Below are 14,975 nucleotides of genomic sequence, written 5' to 3'. Positions count from 1 at the left end.
CTTTGCTTTCCAGCTCAGCTCCTGCTTCATCAGAACAGTGCGGTACGCCTGCATTACTGCTTACATCACACCAAACTGCCAGTCGATCGACCATTTTACCCTCACCAACACCCCAAGTTAACTGAATTCCTGCACCAGAGCATTTTCCCACTGAAAGCCTTGGCCTCAGACTTATCCTGTCCTCTTTGCATCCAACTGCAAACCTGGCCAGTGCATTCTGAAAGTCACAGTCTGATGAGGCCAACAGAACCATCTGCTAAAAGCAGAGAGTCAACTCTGAGGTCCCCTAATCAAACGCTGACCTCCCCCAGATCGCCTTGAAATACAATCAATGTAAATTACAAACAGGATCAATGACAATGGACAATCCCAGCAGAGCCTAACACCCACTAAAAATCTGTTTGTCTATCTGCCTGATGAGACAAGTCAGCCATCAGTCTTTGGTTTTCCTGTATCAAGGTATGACTCATAATCTATGCTGAAACATGTTGTTTGTTCTGGCCAATCCATGACTCCGATAGAGCAGGACATTCCTTTCAATCGCGGCCTTCCAGGATTCTCCATCATTGCCCTGTGAGTGAGCGTACATTCCTCATCCCTTGACAGTCTCTGATGTGCAAGGTCAGCATGACAGTGTTGGTGTCCCCAAACACTGTTTGAAGCTAGAAAGGCGGCAGGGTCCGCCAAATATAAACAAAATGAAACAATATGAAGTTGTGTTGTCCTTTAAGGTCAGTTAGTTAATGCAGTTTTTCAGTCATGATAACGAAGAGAGTTTGTTTATTTTAGTTTGTTTAGGCATTACAAAAATCAGTCAATGAAGACCTTTCTCTTTTTAAAATTAAAATGTCTTTCCCAAAACTACATAGTGCACCTTTAAACTGTGGCATGATTTCAACTTTAATCTAAATGGTTTCAAAGAACCCCCATCATTAGCTGAGTGGAAGTTTTCATTCTCCCGAAAGGTAAGTGAAATAACTTTTTCCCTACCCAAAAATCCTGCAGTCTTATCTGCAGTATCCAGCCTTTTTCCGGCCAATTTATCTAACCTGTTCAAACAGTATGAGAATGACTTTGTAATATAATTATTGGTATTCAATTAAATACATGTAAAAACACTAATAACTATAAAAGCTTATTTCTGTCTATTACTTACATATTACAAAAATATATATAAAAACATTTCCTCCCCATTACCTTTTAACAGAATTGCAGCTAGACTAAAAATAACCCAAAAAAAACCCCCAACAACAAAAAAACTCAACTGAAAGCAGAAAATAACAGAAAAAACAAGGGAAAAAAGTGTAAAGCCTGTAGATTTTGGTGCAAAACATTACTGTTCAGTCTTCTAGAGTCAAAACTAAACATGGAGAAGTTATTATTATGCGCCACATATCTGGAACAAACTCCCAGAAAACTGCAGGTCAGATCCAACTCTCTTTTTGAACTGCACTGTGACGTTTATTCTTAAATCTCGTCTCTTTTAAACCTTTTCTTTTCCAGCTTATTTTCCTATTTTGTCTCTTGATGTCTTCCTCCTTGTTTTTTAATGTATTTTAATGTAATACACGCCCCTGTGAAGCACTTTGAGTTGCCTTGTGTCTGAATTGTGCGCTACAAATAACCTTTCCTCGTTAGATGTGATACTTATTGTGAGATACGTGTTAAGAGTTGTCAGGAGTTCACTCGGTCGCTGTTGGGTTTCCTCCAGCAGGCGCCTGGAGGTCCCCGGACCTCATGTTGGAAACCATACAAACACACACGCACACACACACACACATTGTTGACGTTGCTCCATTCATTGGAGTCTCATCTGACTGAGAGGCAGACGGAGCTCTAGCGGTCAAACTCACCAAATCTGCATCAGCCGTCCTCAGAGTAAAGCGCTGGGGCTGTTGCTGCTCCGGGTTCACTTTTTTTTTTTCCCTCTCCTCTTTTTTTTTTTGCAGCGTGTGTGTGTGTGAGTGAGTGTGTGAGTGTGTTGTTAGTTGTGAGCATGCAAGGCAATAACGACCGTCACCGAAACAAGGAATCAAGGAGAGCATGGACAAATGGGCAACTTCTGTTTTACAAATGCACTTTATATTTATTCCTCGTCTTTAGTCTGGAACTGAAGAGCGGCGGTGCGGGTGAGCAAGACACAAATCTCAACTTTGGCTTCATGTCATTCATGTAAAAAAAGTCGAGAAAGCGGGCGGACATTTCGCGGAGGGTGCATGCTTTTGTTTTGATAACCGCTTCAAGTGCGAAAATTGCACGAGAAAGCAGCTCCCGAGTGATATTTTCTGCGTATTGTGAGTTTGGTGCCTCGGTATGCCACGAACCAAAAGTCCGAGCGGTGAGTGGAACCAGATGTGGAGAAAAAAACTGGGGAGGAGGAGGAGGAGGGAGGAGGGAGAGAAGGAGCTGCTGGCTTAGTGTCTCTATTGTGATTTGAGTTTATGTTTTAAGATGATGTAAAGCTGCCAAGCAACGCACTTTTTCGGTTCTTTTTTTGGTTCTGTTTGGGTTCCGGATAGCCTACATTGTAAAACCGACACGCAGCGACGCTTCGTTCGGCACCCTGCGGGCAGATGTGACCTTTACATCCTGTTACAGCCTGCAATTAACACATTCAGTCCAGTCCTGAGCAGATACTAGACCTTTATGGGACGCTGTGGAGGGTAAACCCACCTTGTCTGCCAGTGAAGATTGGACATTTATAGCATTATAGCAGTAGAATATCTATTTGTTATATGACATGTTGTTTTTTCTTGGAAACAGAAATTCTGAGTTTGCTAATTCGACTTTAGGCCCACTGTCGGTGACTTTTCTATAGCAAAGTGAGCGAAAGAGATGATGAAGTAGACTGCAACGGCAACAAGATCTCTTTTTTGGCCCATCTTTCTTAGCTATACAGAGAAGATATTGTCACTAACAAGTTATTAATAATGGCTGCTACCATAATGAATCACAACACATTTTCATTTAATTAATTTCATATTACAAAAAGGGGTTTAGAGTCACACGTGGAGCTGCAATTATTTGGCAATTCAGAGAAAGTAAGTTGCCAGCTACTATGATTAATCGTTTCAATCATTTTTCAAGGAAAAATCTCAAACGTTTCCAGGTTTCAGCCTCTTAAATTTCCGGATTACCTGCTTTTCTTTGACATTTATGATAGTAAATGAAGAGTCTTTGGGTTTTGGATTGTTCGTCAAACAGAAGAAGCAATTTGAAGATGTCACTTTGAGCTTTAGATGAGCATTTTACAAAGTTTCTGACATTTTATTGACTAAATGACTAATTAAGTAATCAATAATGAAAGTAATCGTTAGTTGCAGCCCTAGTCTCTATCATCATGCCAGGCTCAGGACATTATATTGCTTTTTTTTAAAGTTAATTTCTTGTTTGATCAAGCTGTATCAAAATACTGAGATTATGTGGGTTTACACTCCCACTCTTCACACTATTATCCCGAGGAAAACACTGCTAGACACACATCCTCAATAATCTGGAGCTCTTTTTGGATGAGGCTTAGTTTCTTAATTTTGAAATGACTTGCACCCCATCTGCCATCAAATTCCCCTGTTGCCAAAGTTGGAAATCCCTTGTCAATCACTTTTGTGACCAAATGGATGAGATGCAGGGAGGCTCTAAGGGGAGAATAAGGATTGTTGATTTTGTTTATGAAATGTTGACACTTTGGATTTGTTATGTAAATTGATTCACATGACAGTTTAACACTGAAAATATTAATTAGGGACAGCTCTGCCTGTTAAAACTTTCATGTGCTAAAGAAAAAAGTGTGACAATGATGACATTAGATGATTTCTAGCAGGGGGGGGGCAACCCTTTTTAACTTAGAGGGCCAAAACTGAGACTCAATGATGGGCCAAGGGCCAAAAGCAAGCACCTATTGTACTGTACTGTATTGTGTTTGGTCAAATTTGGCCCTGATTTTTTGGGAAATGAAGATATTTTCCCTGATTTATGACTGGCAGAACAGTTTATTTTGGCACGAAAGTTCCCACTAACATGGTGCAATTTCAAAATACGTTTCCTATTTCGTTATCCATGAAGACAGCTCCAGCTCTTGTGCCAAGCCAGCAAAATTGTTCATGATCTCACACAAAATCCCCATCAGAATTAATTTAAGCATTGTCCTCCTTTACATAGTTGTATATATCTCTAATAACTATGATTTAACAGCTAAACCTACACAGAGATAAGCTGTTACTTACTATTTATGAGTGTGGAAATGCTGGAAAGCATCAACACTGCACTTATTCTCACTTTGGTTTCTAAATCTGATACTTTCACAAAGCTTCCTGTTAGCTCTGTGTCTTAGTGTGGCTGCAAAGTGCAAATACGCCTCCTCTGTTGATAGCCCCCTTCTCTCTCCGCTCCCATGCTTCTCAGATGAGGTAAAACCTATCCACGGTTTTGGTTGCTTCAGAGGCCAGACCACCATAAAACACCAAAGAAACAAACACAGCAGGCTGGAATTTCCTGTCTATTTGTTGCTTGCCATTTTATCACACTGGAGGCCTGTTTTTGTAATCTCGGACATCTGTCAAAATAAGGAGAGGTTACGGGAACAGTATTCGGCTCAAACCTCAATCTAGATCTTCAGATTTGATATATAAGATAGACGAGTGAGCAAAATAACAGTCCAGTCAGTTATAATTATACGGCAGCATCCATGAGTCACACACAATTCAACAAAGAGTGTGAGATCAAGAAGTTTGTTGAAGTCAACATTTCAAGCCAAGACTTGCTATTGATTAGTTACCCACGCTTTAAAGTATTGTCCGCAAACCTGGTCCAACACATGACTGTATTGAGGAGGTGGAAGTTCTGGGAATATCTGCCTCTCTTGGCGAGTGTTGCTGGCTGTTCTTGGCTGTGGATTTCAGCCTCCTTCTCTAGCAGGAAACTGTCTTCAGCGTTGAAAAAAGGGGTGACAGGGCAAAGAGGAGGATGAGATCACAGCAGGAGAGCTGTTGTGGCTTAGCGTTCACAGGGCTCAATGGCTTAAAGTTAATCTGGAATTCTGCGCTCTCTCTGATTGCCCTGGAGTTTTCTCACATCAAACATCCAGTTGTGTCCCCTCCAGACTGGAATTAAAACTTCTTTTTGAATTTGCTTCTTGCTGTCTGGAACCTCAGCTTCAGGTTGTCTGGTGCTTCAAAAGCCTTTTTTGCCAGCAACGTCTCATATTGTCATTGTGAGCTTACATTCACATGCTGAAGTGAATTCAACACACAATATAATGTGTTTTTACTGGGCTGGTTTTGATGTGAAAGTCTTTCCACAGGCAACGTGGTCTATTTAAAAAAAAAAAATGGCTGTAATTCCCTTTGTGAAAATGACAAAGTTGCATCAGACTGATTTATTGTCACGGATGACTCGCCTCGTTAACAAGTCAGTGTTGTGTAAGTCCAGCTACTCAAATATCCCTAAGGTTTTAACTTGCAATGAGAAGTGTAACTAAACGCTCAGCTAAGATTATGGTGTATCGACATTTTATTGTCTGTTGTGGTAGACGTCACACTGTAATTGCAGAGTAGAGATGAATTATGACAGAGAACTGATGATAAGTCTATCACAGAAGATTTAATGCTATTCTGAGGGCTTGATTTGTGTTTTAGTGCTGAAACAATGAGGTGATTGATTAAGTCATTAATCAAACTGTTTTGATGATGGGTTAATAATTTTAAGATGAAATGAGTAACATTTTTGTATTAAATTGTGTTGAAACGACTAGACAGTTGTTATATTTTTGTTAAGTTGTGTATTTGCATTATCCCAAATGTTTCCAACGATGTTCAAACCCAGAAAATCTGTTACTTTGATCAAGGTAACGGTGTGTTTCATTTGTTCACCTGTCGCTGCCAGTGTTGTAAAAAGTACCTGAAAAGTCATGCTGATGAAATTAGTTAATTTAAAATGCATTGCTTTGGCTCTGCAAAGGAACTAGTAACTTAAGTTATCAAATAAATGTAGTGATGATAAAGTGCAATATTTTTCTCCAAAATGTAGTTTAGTGGAAGTACTAAGTCACAGAAAATGAAAATACTCAAGTACCTTCAATTTGTACGTAAGAACAGTACTTGAGTTATCACTGGCTGCTACAACTTCCAGATAAACGCCGTATGATATGTCAGAGTGTGAGGGAGGAAGTCGGCGAATGTGACTAAACATAACTTGTATAAAACTTTAAAATAATGCCTTGTCCTTGAACATTTCTGACTGAGTCACGTCAGATCGATTTGAATTGGCAGTGGTTGTTGTTTAACAATGAAGAAAACAACTTCCATGATCTTGCCGTACTTCATGACGTCACCAAACTACGTCTTTTGATGTCATTGTTTTTATTGAGGAACCCCTAGTGGCAGAAGTTACATAATGTGCATTTTAGTCATTTTTTAATTTAAAAAAATGATTAAATTCGGCAGTTCTACCTTCTAAATTGTGATTGTGTTTCTGTGATCATAAAATTAAATATATCAATTTTGGACTAGACAATTTAAATAGGTCATCTCGGGCTTTAGAAAATTGTGATGGATATTTTTCACTATATTCTGGTGTTACAATCCAAACGATTATTAAATTCATTAAGAAATTAATAAGCAGAAGTCAGTAATGGTTTTCCTTTTTAGCACAAGACTTGATTGATACTCCAGAAAGGGATTTTCCACAGAAACAGGTCTTTGCTTGCATTTCTTTTACATTTGATCCATCTCCGGATTATGTTGCATTAACAGCAGTGAGTAGAGTAACAGCCTCATGGAAAGATAGTCTCGTTCCAGAAGCACTTGAGGTGTTTTGTGTTATTTGGAGCAGTGTGTGGATAAGTTAAAACTTATTCAACTCCCTGAGATGATTTAAGAGGTTTTGTGTCCTTGTCGGGGAGCACACTTTCTCTGATTTGAATCTTTCACGATTAAAACAATGTATTGGAAGTAAACAAGCCTGACAGCTGGGTGTTACTCTTAGATGGATGACTTTATAAAAAGAGCAGGGTGGTGATTATATCTGATTGCACTGTACAGAGTATATATAAACTCATGCTGCCACTGCACTGTCACCATGTTTGCTACCGACCGAATGAGCTAAAACAGCTTCTGAGAAACTCAACCACAAGCCTGAGTGCAAGGAAAGGGGCGTGTCGGTCATCTTCTCCAGATTACAGGGAATTTTATGGAGCTCTTGATGAGACTCTATTGTCTTTGTGTCTATAAAAGCAGCAGAGGAGGTCTGAAGTGTTTTAGCTGAGAGGTAGGAAACGAGGGATTGCCTCAGACTGAGCCGACTGAAGTATCCACGTAGGAGAGTCGTGTTTTTCAACCAAATGCCCAGTGATCTTTTCCCACCTACCCCACTTCCTGGCCTCTCACAGGAGCCCGCCGAGTAGGAATGCTGTGGGTCTCACTTTTTCGCCCCTGAGTCTCACTTCTGAGAGAAAGAAGGGATTTTATGTGTGTTTTGGGGATATTTTTTTGAAGTAAATTTACCAGCACCTTAATTTAGACTCACTCCTACACTCCTGACTTATATTTCTTTGTCTATTCTTCTCCCACCTTCACACAGACTCACAACCACACAGCATTATATTCACAGTCCTGGTTGCCAATCTAAATCCTCCACTAAAAAATAGCAAAGAAAAAAAGGACTGAAGGAAAAACCACATATTTTTTTGAGAAAGGTTGTTGGTTTTGTTCCTGAAATTCCCGTCACTGTGGCTGGCTTAGAGCCACTGCTCTGAATGTGTTAGCTTCAACACTTTTTTTCACTAACTCCTTTCTTTGTTAACATTTATGATAACTTTGTATGGTATAAGTGTATATGAGAATACTGCAAAGCTTTGTGGGTAACACCTTGCAGGCAGCTATAGCTCCTCAGAGAATCACACTGAGGTAATGCCAATAAAGGCTTCAGTGTATAGCAGTGAGAAATCTGCAGACTGAAAACAGCCACCCATTTCAGTCAGTTTATGAAATTTATCAAATTCTGGCCCGTGAAAACATTCAGTTATTTGAGTTAAATGTATAAGAGTCACCCTACACGTTCTCGTGATAAAGATCCTAATAACTCTCTCCCCCAAAACCACCACTGGAGCTCTCCTCATAGTCAAACTCAGCATAAATAGTCACAAAATGTAGTGAACATGGCAAGAGGTAATTCCAGGTCAGTCTTTGGGAACTGGGTGAATGAGACCTGGAGCACATTGAAATACTTTAACTGAGATTGCTCACATTGCATGAAAACATGTGCAACCACTTTTCACAGTTTATTGCATGACTTTTCTGCAATTACGTCCCGCTGAGAGCTCTGTCATATAATGCGTACACTGGATTTTCTGGTTATAACAGGATATTTAGAGGATTAATAACACTGAAGTGTGTTATTGCAGAACTCAAACTAGTTCTAACCCAGCTCTGCATCCACTAATGGAGATATTGATCCAGCCCCTGACCTGTTCTCTTGCCACATTAGCTGCTAACACGGAGTCCTGTTTTCATCAGCATTATTGACTGATGCCATTGTTTCCCTCTCTCTGCACAGCGCCGCTGGACTCTGATGAGTTTGCTTTCTTCCATGAGGGCGCCCAGGGGTGCCTGGGGGTGCGGGATCACTCCCTCGTCCTGTCAACCTCCTGTGAGGAACCCAACCAGCGCTGGAAGTGGGTGACCCGGGCTCGCCTGTTCAACCTGGGCTCTTCACTGTGCCTGGGCCTGACCACTGGCAACGTCAGCTCCAGAGGGGACAGGTCTCCTCTGGGTGTGTACACCTGTGACCGCGAGCCTCCCAGAGTACGGTGGACCTGGAACTGTGCCCAGGTGTTGGACAACCTCAACACCTACCTTCCCTCACCCTCATTTTGGAACTCCTCGTCCTCCTCGTCCTCGACTCCTTCAGGGTTCAAATGGACACTGCGCAGTGATTCGCAGGACGTGTGCTCTAAAACATATCGTGGTAAGCATGATTTTAATCAAACAAGTTCAGACTTGCACAGAAATGATTCTACAGGGTGGTGGCCGGACCAAAATATTTCTTCAGTAAAGTTTGACTAAATCCAGGTTCCTTTTAAAGGTCCAGGATTTAGTAGCCTTCAGCAGTGTGGGCACAGATTGCAACCAACAGGACCCCCCTGATCTCACCCTCCCCTACGATGGTCGCTAAGGCTCTCTTTAGAGCCAGTGTTTAGTTTGTCCTTTGTGGGCTACTGTAGAAACAGGTGCAACACGGCGGACTCTGTTGAAGAGGACATGTCCCCTCTGATATAGAAGGCTCATTCTAAGGCAATGGAAATACACTATTCTTAGTTTCCGGTAATTAAACACTAATGTAAACATAATTATTAATATCATATTCCATTCCTGTCCCTAAATCCCACTAAATCCTACACACTGGACCTTTAAAATACCTTCATTTTTAAAAAGCTTTAATCCTGAGCAACTCAGAATATTACTAATAATATTAGAAATACAGTATTTGTTTTATTTTGCTCATATCATTGTATAATTCACATAATACAGGTGTACGAGGGACACTTTTATTACCTGCCCCTTACTTAAAATAACATAACGTACTGTAGAAACGGATGGCCTTCCTTTTTTTTTATTTACATTTGTTTCCTTTCACAGAGCATAAAAAAGTTCAACTATACTTAGTATCAGTAACAGCCATCTTAATGTAAATGTTACTCATTAAGTTCATATTGTCCCATTATTCTTTCTTAAACCTATAAATGATCTTAAATTGAACATTATTTGAGCAGCGTTTTCAGTCTTAGTATAGTATAAATACTGTGTGTATTTATATTTAAGTGTGTGCATTCGCTAAATTAATTAGAATTAGAATTAAGAATAACATTTCCTTCTACAGTGTAAATATTAAAAGTTGACAGATTACCTCAGAAATACCAAGCGCAGTCAAATATTAAATTTAAGTTGCATGAGCTCAAAGGTTTAAACAGCTTAAAAATATTAGTCTACATTACTTAATAATTTTGAGGTAATCAGGTCCCTTGATTTTTTAAAGTCAAGTCACTTCGTCAGATTTTACAGTGAATGATCCTCTTCAGTTGATCTTAATATGCACTCATCTCATGAATGGACTGTAGATCCTCACTTCCCTCAGCGATACATGGCCCAGTGAGCAGCTGCTTCACTGTATGTTGTGATGCCTCAGTGCGGCAGACAGACTTACTGTTGTGAATACCACAGCTGTATCTGATCAAACGGATATAGTAAAATGTTGCTTTAAGGGAATCGTTGAGGACAAGTGGCTGCCTGCCAATCAGAAAGCCAAGGAAAACATTGCTGGTGTTTGTAAACTCCAGTAAACACACACAGAGTCGCCCCTTGCCCTCAAGTATATGTGTATTTATATATAGTTTTCAGTCTAGATTAAATCTAACCATGGCAGTTCACAGCTAAGCCTCATTTCCACTGTCAGTGCCATTCTTACCAATATCATATGTCACAGTCGTTCATCAACAAACCATACAGCAAGGCTCAGTCAGCCATGCGAGTTTACGGCTAACGGGCTCTTCTCTCCTGCAATTAAAACCAGATCTGCAGTAAACGTAAGACCGGAAAATCTCCCTTTACTTTCGTCTCTATCCTATCCTCTTAAATCTCTTTTACTTTTTTGTGGCAAGGGAATCGGGTGCATTGACTTGTAACTTTCAAGCTCCGATCTTCACAAGTTTCTCTGTGAAGTCAACTCGCTGCTGGAGAGGAATGCCTCTGACATTAGTCAGCCGAGAAGCAGCTCCACTGCAGCCAGCCAGCCAGCCAGTGGTGGAGCAGAGAGGGAAGTCAGGGAGGGAGCTTCAGAAATCTTTCCTCCCTCGTTTAACATGTCTGCCCTACTTTCCATTGGCCTGGCTTGTTTTGGTAACACTACAGTTCCAGCCTTTCTTCCTCCCTCTGTGTTGCCCTTTTCTTCCTACCATACCACACTGTTGGAATGTAGAACGGCAACCTCCGGGTATTTTGTCAAACTGCAGAAATCAGAAATGGATTATAAGTTAAACTAGCTGAGACACTTCATGTAAAGATTTTGCTTCAGGCTTTTTTTCTATTTTCTATTCTCTCCTAGCTGTTGATTCTATTTTCACATCAAGCTCATGATACCAAATTTTCCTAATAACCTGCCAGCTTTTGTTTGTTTACGCTTTGTTCTGCTGACCATTATTTGACTGTAACAAAATCCTCTGTTTTGACCGTGTGTTTGATTGTACAAGTTGCTGAGAAAACAAATGAGGTTTTTCAGTTCAGCACAGTTCACAGCCATAACGTTGGCCTGTCTCTCCTGCCACATGCAGGGATTTGAAGTCTGTCCTTGCTCCACAGAGATCTACACAATCCAGGGGAACTCTCACGGCCGCCCCTGCTATCTGCCCTTCCTGTATGATGGCCAGTGGTTCCACAGCTGCACAAGTATCGGGCGTGAGGACGGTCACCTGTGGTGTTCCACCACCTACGACTATGGCAAGGACGAGCGTTGGGGCTTCTGTCCCGTAAAGAGTGAGTTTCACTTTGCTTGTTCAGGACTGTAAATCATTCAGCTCACTCTGGTGAGACTGAACCACAATTTCCTCTCCCCCAACAGTCCCTTTACTGTTCTTCTTCCTTTCTCCCCATGGTCTAACGAACTTCTTATCTCCTTCCCTCACTGTCAGGCAGTGGCTGTGAGACATTCTGGGATACTGACCCGCTGACAGACAGCTGTTACCAGTTTAACTTCCAGGCTACGCTGTCATGGAGCGAGGCTCGGATCAGTTGCCAGCAGCAGGGGGCAGACCTGCTAAGCATCACCAAGCTGCATGAGCAGACCTACATCAACGGTAAAGTCAATGTACACATTTTGTGTGCAAAGGCATCCGCTCATGTCGCAGCTAATGTTTGAAGTGTACATGATGTTTTTACACCAACCTCTGTGACACAGCAGTAAAGCATGAAATCACCAAGACTGGCTGTATGTATGAACCAGTAAATCACATAACACATCATTATCGTGGGTAGTCACTTGGGCTGGACCTAAAAATTATTTTCATGATTAAAGTGTGAAAAATGTTCATCACAATTTCTCAAAACCCAAAGTGACATCTTCATAATGCTTCTTTTGTCCAACCAGCAGTCCCAAACCTGAAGACTCTTCATTTACTATCATAAATAATGAAGTAAAGCAGCAAATCCTTTAATTTAAGAAGCTCTAACATTTTGGCTTGAAAAATGACTGAAACGATTAATCAATTATAAAAATAGTTTGCAATTCATTTTTTCTATCAACCTATCCAGTTGTTTTCAAACTGTTTGTGCCCAAGGCACATGCAAGGACAAGTCAAACCCTCAAGCCCCACCTGTATTTTTATCTTTGCAAAATAGCCTCTATAACAGATGTTATCTAATTTCTCTGTACATGTCTAGTTTTGGTTCCCTGGAAGTTTTTCAAAGTACTTCTTGAGGGTATAAAATTTGCCTCTGTATTAGGAAATATGTGTATACAAAGTACTGAAATAGTAGATTAGAAATAATGAATTACTTGTTGTATAGTTGTATGTTGCAATGATAATCTATGGTTGTAACAGAGTCCCACTGCACACCATTCGGGAACAGTGGATTCATTAATTAAGCTATTGAACAGAAAATAGCAGTTTATTTTATCAGCAGCTAAAATTACAAATAAATCAACACTGAACAAAAAGTCAGACCCATTAACTACTGATGTCCATATCGCATACCAAAAATTAGAATAAAGTCGAAGATCGTTATGAATTGTAGGATTGTTTGTGTTCCTTTTTGACCTGTATGCATGCAGTGTCACCTTTTGCACCCCTGCTCAAAGCAGCAATCATAATAATAAACGTAATTATCACCATATGGCTTTCCACAAGGAAGCTGTGTAATCATGTCTGTCAGGCCTTTGTTTCTTCCTGACATAAACATTAAAAAATATAAATAAGCACGGAGGAGTTGGTACGTTGAAATTGGCTGTGAAGCTTAATTTTTCATTCATATGCTGTGCACATCCACTCTCTTAACTGGAAGAATTGATTTTTGGGGATGTTGCGACCCTGTTGCCAGTATTAGGCAATGCATCCAGTCTTCTTACATAACAATCCTGTCATCAATCCAATACAGTGTTATCAGGGATAACTGGAGAGATTGTCAGGCCTAAGTGGAATAACTTTATTGAGTGTTTTCTTTTATTGTGTACACAGAGGGGGGTTTTCTCTGGTCATATCTAATAACATTTGCTGTTGTAGGTTTACTGACAGGTTACAGTGCTGCTTTGTGGATCGGCCTCAATGACCTGGACATCCATGGAGGCTGGCAGTGGGCCGACTCGTCACCGCTCAAATATCTCAACTGGGAGACAGGTTAGACTGTAAATACAGCTCAACATTTTCTCTCTTTTTTAAGCTTAAAGGGTCTGTGATCTTTTTTTAAACATTCATTTGCTGCTTGCTCATTTTTAGCAACACATTTTGGAGTTCAAATACACACACACACACACACACACACACACACACACACACACAGTTCAACCACAGTCTTCTAGCATTGACTGCTAGAGTGTTTGGGGGTTAAGTGTCTTAAGCAAGGGCTGCTTGACTTTTTCTTAATCTCATCCTTCAGACCAGCCAAACCACGCTGAGGAGGAGAACTGCGCTGTTATCAGAACTGAGTCATCAGGTCGTTGGCAGAATCGTGATTGTTCTGTCGCTCTGCCATACGTCTGCAAGAAAAGGCCAAATGCCACGCTGGACCCCTTCACCACTGGTGAGCGTATAGGCATTTGGATTAGTCCATTAAAGTGAAATACAGTAGCTACACTCCTGCCAAAGTGTCAAAGTGCAGAATTTGACGGTTTTTTATCTTTTTGCTCCCACAGACTCGTGGGCAGATGATGCGAAATATGAGTGTGATGTGGGCTGGCAGGCCTTTCAGGCTGGCTGCTACAAGCTGACTTCAGAGAAGCTTGACTGGGATACATCACAGAAAACTTGTCAGAAGATGGAGGCCAATCTGGTCAGCATCCACACCCTGCCTGAGTTAGAGTTCATCTTGCGCAACTTGAAGAAAGGTGATTTATCAATATTTAATTGTATTGTGCTTTTTCCTCTGAGTTTCATTTCTTTTGGGAGCCAGAAATTAAATGACATTCTGTCAAGTCGGGGGTCAATATCTATACCGCAGGGTACCTAGAAGTAGTTGGCTTAAAGAAATATGATAAACACTCTATTATAGCCAGGGGAAATCAGGGATTTAGATATTTTTTCGCTATGAATGTAGGAGGAAAAAACAAGGACAAAAAGAAAGTAGAGGACTGCGTGTAACTATTGTTGAAGTGCTGCGGGTTCACAAAGAGTTCACACACTCAAATCTATCTGAACGCTCTTTAAACTCTTTTCTTCAGTCTCTATTTTAAGCACAGGGGAGGGAAAATGCACTGACATTTCAGCTGAGCCTTCTTCGGTGTGCGATCTGAAAAATATAATTATAAAAGTTATTAAAATATTAACTCTATTCAGTGGCATTCTTTCAGCTGTTTTCCTACAATGTATGCCCAGAGCGAGCTCAGATCTAGTGGAAAGCAGGCAGCTCGTTTCTTACCCTGAGATGAAAAACAGCACATGAAAAAAAGGAATCAAATTTTTAGGTCATGGAATTGCTCCAATGGAAAAGTTTCATATGAAAGTCATTGTTGGAACCATAGTCCTGTTTTTTAACCCTAGTTCTCTGCTTCTTAAAGGGTAATTCCGGTATTTTTTAAACCTGAGCCCTACGTTTACATATTTTTGCATGTAAATGATTAAAACTTTCCAAAAGTTTCGGAACTGGTCCAGTAAATCGCTTCAGCTGGCCGCACGACACAATGGCACCGACAAAATCCTTAGGGGCAACTCAGACCATCAAATTAACGTCCTCTGAAAGTGCTTGTTTTTGCCAGTCATTGTGGCACTGTCTGACATT

General features: G+C 40.6%; 1 protein-coding gene across 1 annotated transcript in view; it reads left to right on the top strand.

Annotated features, from left to right (window-relative positions):
• Positions 1-1,956: 1,956 nt before the first annotated feature.
• The window catches only part of mrc2 (mannose receptor, C-type 2), a 28,788-nt gene continuing 15,769 nt past the window's right edge, over positions 1,957-14,975 (top strand). Inside the window, exons 1-7 of the mRNA XM_073494597.1 lie at positions 1,957-2,129; positions 8,551-8,961; positions 11,349-11,522; positions 11,678-11,842; positions 13,265-13,378; positions 13,638-13,781; positions 13,894-14,085. Coding sequence (XP_073350698.1) covers positions 1,997-2,129; positions 8,551-8,961; positions 11,349-11,522; positions 11,678-11,842; positions 13,265-13,378; positions 13,638-13,781; positions 13,894-14,085 — 1,333 coding nt within the window. The 5' untranslated portion in view covers positions 1,957-1,996. The remainder of the gene's footprint in view (positions 2,130-8,550; positions 8,962-11,348; positions 11,523-11,677; positions 11,843-13,264; positions 13,379-13,637; positions 13,782-13,893; positions 14,086-14,975) is intronic.

Source organism: Pagrus major, chromosome 23 (assembly GCF_040436345.1).
Source record: "Pagrus major chromosome 23, Pma_NU_1.0".
NCBI lineage: Eukaryota > Metazoa > Chordata > Actinopteri > Spariformes > Sparidae > Pagrus > Pagrus major.
This window is presented reverse-complemented; position numbering and strand designations above follow the sequence as displayed.